General features: G+C 39.8%; 1 protein-coding gene across 2 annotated transcripts; it reads left to right on the top strand.

Annotated features, from left to right (window-relative positions):
- The first annotated feature begins 1,301 nt into the window (after positions 1–1,301).
- On the top strand, positions 1,302–8,931 carry RFESD (Rieske Fe-S domain containing). 2 transcript variants are annotated; one of them, XM_064735983.1, is made up of 4 exons: positions 1,302–1,409; positions 7,386–7,566; positions 7,657–7,691; positions 7,873–8,931. In XM_064735983.1, exons 1-4 carry the CDS (start codon positions 1,332–1,334, stop codon positions 8,164–8,166), a joined length of 588 nt encoding a protein of 195 aa, XP_064592053.1. In that variant the 5' UTR covers positions 1,302–1,331; the 3' UTR covers positions 8,167–8,931. The 2 variants fall into 2 exon arrangements, with proteins under 2 accessions (XP_064592053.1, XP_064592052.1); XM_064735982.1 differs by lacking the exon at positions 1,302–1,409 and adding an exon at positions 6,400–6,620.
- The last annotated feature ends 4,312 nt before the right edge of the window (positions 8,932–13,243 follow it).

Below are 13,243 nucleotides of genomic sequence, written 5' to 3'. Positions count from 1 at the left end.
TATTCTGTCTCACATCATGTCTTCAGGCACCACTCTCTACTACAAAAATGTAAATGGCTTACAACAGCTTTCACCACATAAAGGAATCAGCATTCTCTGCTGCTGAAGAACAGAATATTAAGTTTAAAAATAAATTATGTTTATTTAAAACAAAAAATCAACTTATGGAGTTCATGCAACTTATGGCCTTTTCTATTACAGGACTGTAAAATCTCTGTGTGCAATAAAATCAGAAATACTTGGAAACAAGGACATACAAACAAAGGCTGAGAAACATGAATGTCATTGTATACAGGGTTGTGGTTCTTCTAGGAATGGTGAGAAGTTTTGGGGGATAAGGAGAGCAGGGCAGGGGAAATATTTGCAAAAAGGAAAATCTAGCTTGCACATGAAGGAAAACTTTCCAGGTGCTAAATGCTAGGTGAGATGTGTCTTGGAAAGCAGGGGTTCCTTTTATTCAGGTCACAGACAGAGTTATAACATCTCTATTAAAGTTTCCTCATCCTTAATCCAGCTAGAATATGTAAACCCCATAGGCTGCTGAGGTCCTTTCCACCACTATTTACACATTTCCAGTATATGAACCACCATTTGCTGATGAAAGCCACCATTTACTCACCATTTGCTGATTCTTCTGGAGTGCAACTGTGTTTTGAAAATGACAAAGATCAATCTCTCTTTTGAGTGCATTGATGATGAACTTAGAACTTAAATTAAATTTTAGGTCTGCTGGGGAGATAATACAGAACAGAGTACCAGCAAAATATGCTTGTGAAACCTTGTGTTGCTGAGCAGATGGTCTTCTGCATTTTGCACAAGGTAGCGCTTTTTCAGGGCATGTGGCTTCTTTCATAGGCCTGAATTACCACAGAAAACAACAGGATTATCTTACACTTCTTCATAATTAAATGGATCGGCACCTGTTAGAAAAAAAAAAAAAAAAAAAAAAAAAGAAGAAGAGTACTATAAAATTGAAAATTGGTGTAATGTACTGAATTCTTTCTCTCAAGGTGTCATGATCTGTCATGCACTGTCCTGAAGACCTTATAGGATAAATGAATTTCTATATTGTTCTGTAGTCTCACATAATGCCCAATCTTTATGGTTTATAGTTATGCTACAGCTAATAAGATGCTACGCCTGTGTTTCTGTAGAGTAAAACATATTTTCTATAGAGTAAAACTGTAGGAGATTATTATGCAGTACCCCCTTAAAACAAAAAAGACATGACCTGATAAAGCACATATTTCTGGCTCCTACGCTTTGTTTCTAGCTGATTTGTGCAAGCATCTTTTAAAATAGCTTGGTATCTGTGGAAGCACAGGGAGAACATGAAGGAGGTAACAATGCTGTGTAACAGATTAGCCTCCGTGTTTCTGGGACCACAGAATGAAAACGACAAATATATGGTAAAAGGTTTTAAATTACATCTGCTTTTTTTGTTTAGTTTTGGGAGGTTTTGTGATTTTTAAAAAATTTGTTAAATTTAGTTGCTAAAGTATTGTAATTTCTTTTTACCTTTATGTAACTATTAAAATGCCGAAGTAGTTGCAGAGGTAGATTATTACTCATTGTACACCAAGAAATTGCACAGGAGAGTTCTCAGAGGACGAAGTGAGAAAACTGAAAGTATTTTATTATGCTGTATGTACAGGGGCAGATGCCACACTTGGTAGGTATTATTCTGATTATTTTTTTTTTTTTAAATATTGATAGGCTGGACTTTGGCGGGGGGGAAGAATAAAAAGGTCTGGGAATAAATCATATGGATGTTGCTTACCCAGTCTACAAGACAAATAACTGTATACTTTTGAATCTTTTGCAAGATGAAGTGAGAGTACTCTGTAAAGAATTTACAAGAAGCAGTCAGAGGCACAGTAACTGCAGTAAAATATGGAATGTTTTATGTGACTCATGCAAGAGGAACTGAGGAACTAACTAAAGAACTAACAAGAGGACCAAGTGTTGACTGAAATTATGGAAATAGTTGTGAATGGGACAGACTGGCAAAGCAGAGCTGCAGGGAGAGAAAAAATTTAGGGCATGGATGAGGTGCTGTTGTGCATGGACTGAAGAGTAAGGTTATTCCTGAAGTCTTCCTTAGCAGCATATTATTGACAGTTTAGAAGAAAGCATTAATTGGGCATTCAGAATTCTTCCTAGTTTACAGCAAGGTCTTCGTTCATAAAAATGATAGTACAAATTGGTCTTAATTTACAGGACTGGAAACCATGATTCCCTGGGGTTTGCATGCTCCCTCACTGGTACAGAGGGGAAGGAATATTTTGAAAGTACATTTTTCTTGTGGCACATGATCTATTTTCAGCTCTGTGAGATATCTGGCTTCTTACAAAAACAATTTCCTTATTACTGTTACTGTCATCAACACAACTACAGGGAATCATTAGATTCAGAATTATTTGCTGTTAAAAATGGAGGTTTAGACACAAAGTCTTTGCTAGCAGTCATGCCTAACAGTTTACTACAGAAATGATAGCAAAAATGCATCCAGGAAAAATATTAAACATGAAAGGATGGCAGGTTCATTAGCTTATCAGAGAAATTTCCATTGTGAAGGGTCATGTGGAAGAAATGTGATAAAGACTCCATACAGGAAATGTACTATTGATCTGGACCAGCAGGATAATATGTAATAACATGAAAATAAGATATTATAATGGATGTAGTTCTTACCTCCTTGGATATGCAGGCACTCATTATGAGAAATAATGAGAATGAAATAAGAAATAAGACTGACATTAAATTGCCTAAATACACATGGAAGTTAACATTAATAGTGAATTTTTGAAGTGACCTGTGATAAAACATGTAGGAGATGAATCTTATTGAAACTGAACTTTAGAAGGTTTATCTGGGATCTTTCAAGCTAAGACTCAGGAAAACATTCTTTGCAATACAGACTGCGAAACCTGCTCTTTCAGAGTCATGTGTAAACTCCAGTTTCTGGAGAGAACATGGAGCAGGAGATAAAACTGCACTTCTGGCAGTGAAAGCCAGTGAAAAATCCTGTATTGTTTCACTTTCATTTTCTAAAAGCAGAACAAAAGATTTGTCTGCTTGTCTCTTCTCAAATATTTGCAACCAGTTATCCAGTTGAAAACAGGACAGAAAATCTGAATAGCTTTGTCTTCCAACTATTTATATCAAAAACTAATTTGGATAATAAGTTTTAAAACTCTTGTATTTTACTTTGTGCCTTTTCCCCAGATAAAACAATTGGTCTGCAAGAATTCAATGTAGTGCTGTTTGGTATTTTTTTGGGAAGTAATTAAATACAGGAGTATGCACTCTCTTCTTGCTAAGCTTGAGAAAATGCACCCTGGGAGAGCTACCAGCGCTCCTCAGGATAGGCTAAAATCCAAAGGAGTCTTGATTAGCTGGAAAAAATACCTGAAATCAATCAGGTAAAATAATCATGGACTAGTTTGAAGTCAAAATAAAAAGGGAAGGGAAAAACATTATATTGGTTAACAAAAAACTGTCCGAGCTGCATTTTTGCAGTTCAAAAAAAGTGCAATAATGCCTGGAAATTTTAGAGAACTTGAAGCAGAGCATTAGCCAACCACATGATGGGGTGGAAAAGGAAATGAGTGACATGTGGGTATGACTTAAAGGAGTCACAAGAGGCAACTGTTTTAATAACTGCAGTGAATGCTCAGGGCATTGATTCTGCTTTGTGACATCATAAAAAGATGAGAGCATTTGGAGGAAAATAATACAAACACGGGACTTGCGAGTTGTATGAGGTATCAGCTGTCAGAGGAACCTTGAGGAGCCCTCTGCAGTGACTAAGGCTTCACAGCCTGGAAAATGCTGCCACCCAGAGCAGGAAAGAGAAATTATTTTGGTTTCCAGGCAGGCCTCCTCTGATGAGCAATGTGGAGGAAAAAAGTGAAGAACTCCAAGTGTTTAAGCATGAAAACTGCCTGCCAAGTTATGCAAACTCTGCCACTGGAATTTAGTTCAAAATATTTGTCAGGAATGGCCAAAGTAGATGTGATCTTGCACGAGATAGGGAGGCCGACACAAATCAGTGGGAATGTGCTTCACAGCCCCTTTGTGTTTGGGGCGGTGGTTGAGGCTTCACCATTATTACTAAAAAAGAAGCCACTGAGATTTTGATGTTACCTGCCTTGGTTTGTCCATCCTTTTTGTACACGTAAGCTCTCATCATCATGCTGAGGGTTTTAATAACACATTTGCTACCAGCTCTAAAGATTGCAGGTTGCTCTTGCCCGACCGCACAGAAACAGAGCTCTCACATCACAGAAAAGTATAGGTTTTATTTGTAATGTCAAAATGATGAAAAAAAGTCAGCTGGTTCAGTGAGTGCAGTGAAGAATCTTATGAACAGCAACAGAACTAAGTGAGGAGGATACAGTCCTCATTTAAGGACTGTGCCTTAAAAGGCAGGAATAATTATAACAATGTTTTACAAGCCTTTTGCCACAAGCAGGGCAGGTTTTAGACATATACAACATCCCATTGCAGTGTGTCTGTCACAGTCTGTGCAGCTCATTAGTTAACTACTGCAAGAATTGCACCAGCCTGCTCAAAATGAAACCGTCACATCCAGACTCTTCTGGTGGGTTTAAACAACAGCAACTACCAAAAAACTCCCAACAACAGACTGGACAATTTTATTTCTGAATGATGTATCCCAAAATCCACAAATATGACCAAAATATTGCAAGGCTTTGTAATGGTAACAAAAACTCAGAGTCTGAATGAGAATTCAGAATTCTGAATGAGAATAGTATCTGGGCAACTTGTGTAGCAACTGCCATCCTGCTGATCTTACACGCTTTTTGAAGTTTGACAAGGAAACACAGCGGGGAGAAAACGAAATGAAATTAAATTAAATGTTACAAAAAAAAAACCAAAAAAAAAAACCAAAATAAAACAAAGTAAAACAAAGTAAAATAAAATAAAATAAAATAAAATAATAAAATAAAATAAAATAAAATAAAATAAAATAAAATAAAATAAAATAAAATAAAATAAAATAAAATAAAATAAAATAAAATAAAATAATGTGCCCTGTGGCAGGGGTAATTTTCTTTTACCCAAAATAGGGAAAAATTATTCAGAGCAGGGTACAGCAGTGAATTGCCACAATTTACAAAGCCAGCTCTGTTTCCAGCTGGAGAAGGAGCCCTTACACGGCTTGCAAACCCCTTTGCTGTTCCCACGAGGTGGCACTTGGCAGCAGGGACAATTCTGGCCATGCTGTCTGCAGTGACTCAGAAAATATCAAAGCAGCCAACCTCTTAAGAAAATATCAGGACAAAAACTGTTAGAAGGCTAAATTACTCTGCATAAGCCTGGAAACAACCTTTCCTCTTACTGACTGAAGTGTCCTCACTTGCACGATTTGGAATTGCTCGATAGCTCAGGATTCTGTCTTGGGATCTGCGAGGAGGTGATGTGACCCATTTCCTCTTATCTAGGGGAAGAAAGTAGCCTTGAGTGTTTCTTTTGGAGGGCCCCTGACGTGCCTGTGTAGTCCTTAGCCTACATTTGTTCATAGATAAGTGTGCAAGTATCAGCTGTGAAAGGAGCTTTTTGGCTACTGATTGCTTGCACAGTTTAGGCTGCTCGGGATCCACGATGTGCTGCTGATGGTGTCAGTCAGGTTTCAGAGTGGGAGCCTGGATAATTCATTAGTGCAAAATCCAAGCTGAGTGTAAGAAGTTATCTAAATGAGCTGGAGGTGAGGTGTATTCTAATACTGGTTGGGAGATACAAACAGGTATGTGTGTACACAAATACGTGTGTGTGTGTGTGTGTGTGTGTGTGTGTGTGTGTTTCTGTTATATACATAGGGGTTTACAGAAGCATCTCATAAAGAAAGATTTTAATTACAGGCTTCTGCATTTTAGTGTCTTTGGCAATTTGGAAAGTTTATAGGGAGAGTCAGCCAAAAGGTGATAGCAAAAACTGGGGATTTCCTACTCTGGTTCCTGAGGTTAGCTTGCTTATCACCTGAAAAAAACTGAATGTGAATGTTTTACTGGATCATGCTGTGAGCCTGGCAGTGACGTTTCACTTTCTGGGTAAGACTGGGTGGCTGTTCCTTGAACTGGAAAGCAGGGAGCAGATCTGATCCCGTGCAGATCAGTTCACAATTGGTCTTGGGAATGCCACACTGGCACTTAAACCAGCCTCCCCAGCACGGTGGCCTAAGAGGAAACCTGCATTTGCTGATCCTGAGGACAGGCCGCGTGTGGCTCTGAGCAGGGTTCTGGGAGCAGGCCACAGGACTGGGCTCACGGCGAGGACAGCAGCAGGGGGAACTGGAAGCTCTGCTCCTCCCTTATCAGGCCAGCCCCAGCGTGTCCCTGGCTCTTATCAGCCCTGGCAGAGCCAGTTTCTGATGCGCTGAGCCTCTACAGCCCCGTCACAGGGTGCTGCAGGGCCTGGCCCCGCTGCCTCCAGCTTGTGCTTAAAGAGGGGCTGAGTAGCACCTTGTGACACATGGGGACAAGGCAGGGCAGCGGTGACAGACCTGAAGGGAGGCCATGCTGGACCTCATCATCCTCAGCCTTCATTTCTTCATCTGCTTTCTCATCTTCATTGCAATCTGGTATGGACCAAAGGTACAGTACAGCCTCCTGCAGCCAGAGAGACACCCCCTCCTCCCCCTATCCATGCTTACCCTTTCTGTGTTTATAAAGACCTGGTCTGGCTTTGTTTTACTGAGGAAGCAAGGTTGTATTGGGAATTTGGGAAGAACTGGAACACAGTAGCTAATTGCAAGTAAATTTAAAGGGAAGGCTGTTTTCATAAAACTGCTTATGTTCTGTCTTGTGAGAGGGAGAGTCTATTATATGTTTGAAATACATAAGAGGAGGGAAGGAAAGACAGGAAAATTTACTAGAAATGTCAGGTTGAATACAGCTTCTCAATAAAAAATGTTTTCTTTCCTTTGCAGAATAATATTTTATTAATTTTAATCACTTTATATTTCTAGCCATAATATTATGGAAAAGTATTGGATTTACATGTCAATGTTACCTGTTGTATACCTGAACTGTATAGTATTTTACATTGGCCATCCTTATATTTGTTTGCACGTGTGTTTTGAGGGGTGAAAGTGGTTTAGGTGCAGAGTAAACAAATAGTGATTGAGAGTTTATCTTGCCTGAGCCTCAGGTATCTGGTTTCCAGCATCTGGTTTTCCTTGTCCTGTCAGTTCTGCTAGTGAACACAGTAACTGAACATTGTCACCAAGCTCTTGTGCTTTTCTACCTCTGCACACCGACAGTCTTTCACTGAAACCTTCTCTCCCTCTCCTCACATGAAATCCAAATATGAATTGCTTCCTAAGTGACCTTTTAATTTATTTGTTTGTGTGTTTTAAGGATGTGGATTCACACAGCTCAAACACAGGAGGAGCTGAAATGCATCCAGATGGTCTTATATTCATTGGCAAAGAAGATGACATAAAGAAGTCCCAAAGAATAACACCCAAAATCGATGGCAGAGAAATTGTTGTTTTCTACCATGAGGGGAAATTTCATGCTCTGGATTCTCGCTGCTACCGTAAGATATTGGCCTGTGTGATATCAGTGCTGTTAGAATTAAGCATAAAATCTGCTGTATAAATTAATATGGTATTCTGCCATGTTTCAGATGAAGGAGGCCCTTTGTGTTTTGGAGAAATAGAGGTATGTAAGCAAAATAAAACTAATGCAGAGGCGTGGAGTCATGTGAAAACTCTAATGGATTTTCTGTAATGCTTTTATCTGAACACTATATAGAGAACCTTATAACCTCAGACACCCTTACAACCAAACATACCTTCTGTCCTAGAAGATTACTTGCTATCTTTTCTTTTTCCTCCTGCAGGATATCGATGGACAAGCATGTATTGTTTGTCCTTGGCATAAGTTTAAAATTACCTTGGAAACAGGAGAAGGACTGTACAAAGGAATAAATCCTCAGGAGTCATCACCAACACCAAAGTGGCAATCAAAAGGAGTCAAACAAAGGATTTATAAGGTCACAATAGACAGTGGAAATGTTTATGTGAGTCCCCCAGATTTTTCTGTGAGCTTTGACTCTGATTATTATGCTGAAAAGTACAAGCAAGGTGGTGAATTAGCTATAGGAAAACCAAGCCGCTCAGAAGACACGGAGTAGGTCATGGCCATAATCCTGGGGAATGCACAAATGAAGAATCTGTTGGGAAATAAAAATGGACTGTGCCATCAAGATTGTCTCCAAATTAAATTCTAATATTGTTATGTTAAAGCATTGAAATACATAGAAATGAGTAGGATAAGAAACCTGCATTGCCAGAAATGTGACTGATTTTGTGCTGAGGATATTTTTTGCACTTGCATTTCAAAAAAAGACTTAATTCCAGCAGAGTGCCTCACAATATTTGATATTTTGCTCAAATTATTTTAATTTTTAAGAGGGGATATAGTACATTATGGCTTATAAAACTTACTACATAATTAAAAGCAGATAGTCAGGTGTAAAGGTTATCTTTATATACTTAACAGTTTATACTTCTAATGCCTGGGGTAAAAATGTCATGGAAACTTTTAACTTTTGAGATATTTGTGTGATTTCTAGCTATTTATTAAATGCCACAAAGGGAAGCACAGAATTTCAGAATTTTTTAGCACACTCTTTTATGCCTATTTATGCATTAACACCTTGAGTTTATAAATGCATTTCTTTTCCTCCTTCTCATGAATTCCTCTTGTTAGTTCATCAAATAATGCAGCAAGGATTTATTATGTATACCTTGTTCTTCCTGGTTCTGCTGGTTAAAGAGGGAGCTGTTTGGCGTGATATATAAATTAGTGACCCTTGTTTGCTTGTTTTTCTTTATTGTAACCACATTTTTCTGCATTCATTTGAAAAAAAAAAAAAGTGCTGTCTGTGTAGAGGCAAAACCTGTGTTTTTCTCTGTGTGTTTCTGTCCAATATCAGATCTGCCCCAAAAACCCCTTCCAAGGAAGTTTCTCTCTGGGCTCTGCTGCACTCCAGGATGTGGTGGTGTGACCGTGTTCACAGGGGTCTTAGACTGAGGGAAGAGACGAGGATTTGACTCCATGTTTCAGAAGGCTTGATTTATTATTTTATTATATATATTACATTAAAACAATACTAAAATAATAGAAGAAAGGATTTCATCAGAAGGCTAGCTAAGAATAGAATAAGGAGGAATGATAAGAAAGGTTTGTGGCTCGGACTCTCTGTCCGAGATGGGCTGTGATTGGCCATTAACTAGAAACATCCAACATGGGCCAATCAAAGATACACCTGTTGCATTCCACAGCAGCAGATAATCATTGTTTACATTTTGTTCCTGAGGCCTCTCGGCCTTTCAAGAGGAAGAATCCTAAGGAAAGGATTTTTCATAAAAGATGTCTGCGACATGGTGAGTTCTACTGTTCAGCCTGTGGAGTGCAGAGACAGAACACAGAATCATTAAGGCTGGAAAACGCCTCTAAGATCATCAAATCCAACCATTAAATCAGCTCTGCCAAGCCCACCACTAAACCCTGTACCCAAATGCCACGTCTACACTCCTTTTAAATACGCCCTCCTGCATGGCTGCAATTCTTCAGTGTGGGGTTTTTTTTTTGTAATTTTCTGGGTTTTTTTGCAAAGTTCATTCATAGCCAGGTTCAGTTTGAAGTGCCTGCTCTTCATCTCTACATTCCACTTGTGTTTGCAGCAGGCTGTCTTGTTTTAATGCCTGTCACAGGTAACCAGGCCTGTGTCAACACTGCTGCTGGTACAAATGTGTTTAGAAGTAGTGAGGCAGAGGGAAGAGTCAAAGGAAAATTTGTACTGCATCGATCACAACAAATAAAGCAAAGTACACGATCAATTGATTTCACTACAGCTAAACTGAGAGGAAATTATCTCTGGTCATGCCTCCTTGACATGGTTTTTGCAGTTGACAGGGAAAAGTGTTACCTTGAAATTGCTGCTGAGCTGACCCACCCTAGTTCTGCATTTTGTAAGAACTACAGCACAGAAATGCTTTTCTTGCCATCCTCTTCTTCCCCCTCCTCCTCCTCCTCTCCCTGACCACTGAGCCAGCCAGTGCCAATTGATCAGATGCAAATGCCTGTCCTCCTTCAGGTGAATCACATCTTGATTATCTGCTATGAAATGCTGTTCTGAACTGACCAGTTCTGTGATTTGTTGGCTTTTTTTTATCACAATTTGTTTGCTTTTAAGTGAATAGATTAATTTTTTTCTCTTGAAGCCACTGGGTAAGTGGCAGGAAGGTGGAGCAGGTACCATCTACTCCAGCTGGTGCCCCAAGGGGCTTGGGTGGTGTCAGGGGGGTGCAGAATTGCTGCCCTTCCCTCCCTCCTCACCCAGATACCTGCACCTGAGATTCAACTCAACCACAGACGTTGTGTCCTAGTCAAAGACATGGATCATATAAAAGGAGAGTATTGCAAGAATTTCAGATACACCTGCATCAACTCATGTGATTGCTGAGAGAGTATTTTTACTGACTTTTCTTGAAGTAGTGCATTTCTAGAGTGAATTTCTAGTAAATAAAATTAATAAAGACACGGTTCAGTTTAAGAAAGCACTGACTCTGAACAGTGTGCTATTATCTGTATGATGTTTAGAAGAATGATGGAAATAGGAAGTTTTACTTGAAAGTTTCATGGACATGTTCATACTAGTGGAAGAGTACTCAGGACTCTGCAAAATTTCATTTACTGGCTAAAATTCAGAAAAGTGTTTAATCAGCGGCTTCCACTTAATCACATTGAATAAATGAAACTGCATGTACAGGCATAGGTAAATCCTTTTCTTCAGTACTTCTCAAGCATAATAGCTATCTGAGAGAGTTCATAGTTATTTTGCCTCTTTTTTTTTCTTAAGCGTTCTTTCCCAGGAAGTTTGCCCATTGAATTTCATTCCCCTCGATTTTCCTGTTGATGATCACAGAAGGAACAGAAAATTATTAACTTAGGCAGCTGTGAACAGAGCAGGGAAGGTTGGTGGGCTGTTAGTTTTTAATTTATTTTACTCTTTCACCTTCCTGCTTTTCCCTTTTTTCCTTTTTCAATTTTTTCTTTTTTTCTCTTCCTTTTTTTTTTATTTTTGACAGCAAAGAACAAAGCTTCTCTTTCAGCATATTAAAGTCGCTACCTTTAAAAGAATGCATGCACTGCTCTGAGCTTTGAAGTGCTAGACTGTACACCTAATTTGAAAATAATTTAAATATTTAATGCCCAATAGTTGAACATTCTGAGTCTCCTACGTGGCATTTAAGGCACAATGAAGAGGCAGAAGGAATGAGTAGCTGTGGGCAGGAGGTCGGTGAGTGAGTGGCTGGATAATTACTGCTTCCTAGAGAGGTGTGTTAATGACAGCAATCAACCAAGCCATTCCAGAAGAGTGTTTTGTTTGTGGGAAGGGAAGTTTAGTTTAATATGACAAATGAACAAATACCATCTGTTTTTCATCACAGATCCGCCAGGCAGGGAGCAGAGAAATACCTTCTGTGTTTGGAAGGAAAAGTTTTGTGACGATTTGGCAAGGTACTCAGTCTCTATAATAAGCAAGCAGCTTGAAGACAATAAATAAGTAATGTTATGCTATCATGGAACCATCTTTTCTAAAAAGACAGGTGAAAACTGTGTAGCAGTTTGAAGTGCAGAGTGAGCCTTGACCTGATGTACCTGCACTGCAAACTCTGATTAGACGGTGTTGGCTATAAACCTGGGTGCTGTCCTTTCCCTTCTATTTGTAGTGCCTTGATATGCAATACACCCCTGGTTACACGTTAAATGAAGGACCCCTCCAATGCAAAACATGCCATCAAGTTGGGACTGAGAAGTTCATTATGGAGCATGTAACTTGGGGCTGAACAGTTTGCAGGACGGCAGAACACAGAGAGAAAAATGTTCATTCCGTAGGTAAGCAATTTTAAAAACAGTCTTTCACCACTGAAGCCCTTTTCAATAGCTTTGTGTGGTTCCTAATTTTATACTTAATATTGGAATAAAATCAGTTCTGAATTTTGCATTCCTGGTTCCTGAAATGATCAGAATTATCTCAGGTGGCTCCTTTGATGCTGGTACAAACATGGATTGCGAGAGTCAGCGCTCACCGACCCCCATCACTCTGCCCCACTGTCTTGGCAACTTCTTCCCTAGGTTCCTGGGGGAATCAGGGGACAGGGAATAGAAATAACATCAGAGGAGAGGTCCTTCAGCCCCCGTGTGTGTGTGGGGAGGCTGCCCTTGGCTGGCAGAGCTCTGTCAGAGCTGCTGCCACTGCAGACCCAGCCACGGCTGCTCCTGAGGTGTCGGTGTTACGAGTATGAACAAGGCCAAACTTTCTCTGGAGAAAGAGGTTCTCGTTTATTAAAATAGCTACAAGGAACGAAGTACCCAGGATAAGCCCAGGCACCCACACAGTGAGCCAAAACCAAAACAGTGCACTAACCCCAAGTATACAGGGCTCTCCCCAGCAAACAAGCTTCCAAAAAGAAGAACCCTGACCCAATGTAACTCCCCCCATTTACAGCCCCCTTCGAGTCCAGGATTGGTCCATTTTGGATCCGCATGATGATTGGTCCATTTCCAGGCTTCTCATTGGTCATTCTGGACCAATCGTTTCTGCAAGGCTTCGAATGATTGGTCAGATCTTCCATCCAATCACTCTTCGACCTCGCCTTGCCCTGCCACACCGCCCTTCCACCAAACCCTGGGCCCTTCTCCTAGAACATTCCAATAACCTCCTCTTCTTAACGTAATACAATTGCTATAACAAAATTAATGCAATATAATTGAACTATGTCCTAATTTAAATTAACTTAACTTTTGCCTATAACAACTGGGTTGTGGTTTTCTGATGGGCCAGCAAATCCAGCCAGCTCCGTCACCAGATGAGCAGGACCATGCTGAGGGAGGCAGGAGTCAGTGAGGCTTAGGGGGTGTGACAAACTGGGTCAGCTCTTCAAACTCCATTCTGCAAATGCTCTTTTTGATGTGGCATTTAATCATGCAAAGGCATGGATTTCATTAAGTGGATTTTTTTAGCTAAATGAAGAGTTGAGCACAGTTTTCAGCCTCTGCCAACTATAAACTGTGGGAGTAGAGTAAAAATGAAAGTGACAGTTTTGCCTGTTGGTAAGAAAAACTGGAAAAGCAGTGTAGATATTCTAATTAGCCCAGTGACTCTCCCTCCATGAGATGAAGAGAATTCCCTGACAAGC

This window comes from Zonotrichia leucophrys, chromosome Z, assembly GCF_028769735.1.
Source record: "Zonotrichia leucophrys gambelii isolate GWCS_2022_RI chromosome Z, RI_Zleu_2.0, whole genome shotgun sequence".
Lineage (NCBI taxonomy): Eukaryota > Metazoa > Chordata > Aves > Passeriformes > Passerellidae > Zonotrichia > Zonotrichia leucophrys.
The sequence above is the reverse complement of the archived record's forward strand: the minus strand, read 5'-3'. Positions and strand labels throughout refer to the sequence as shown.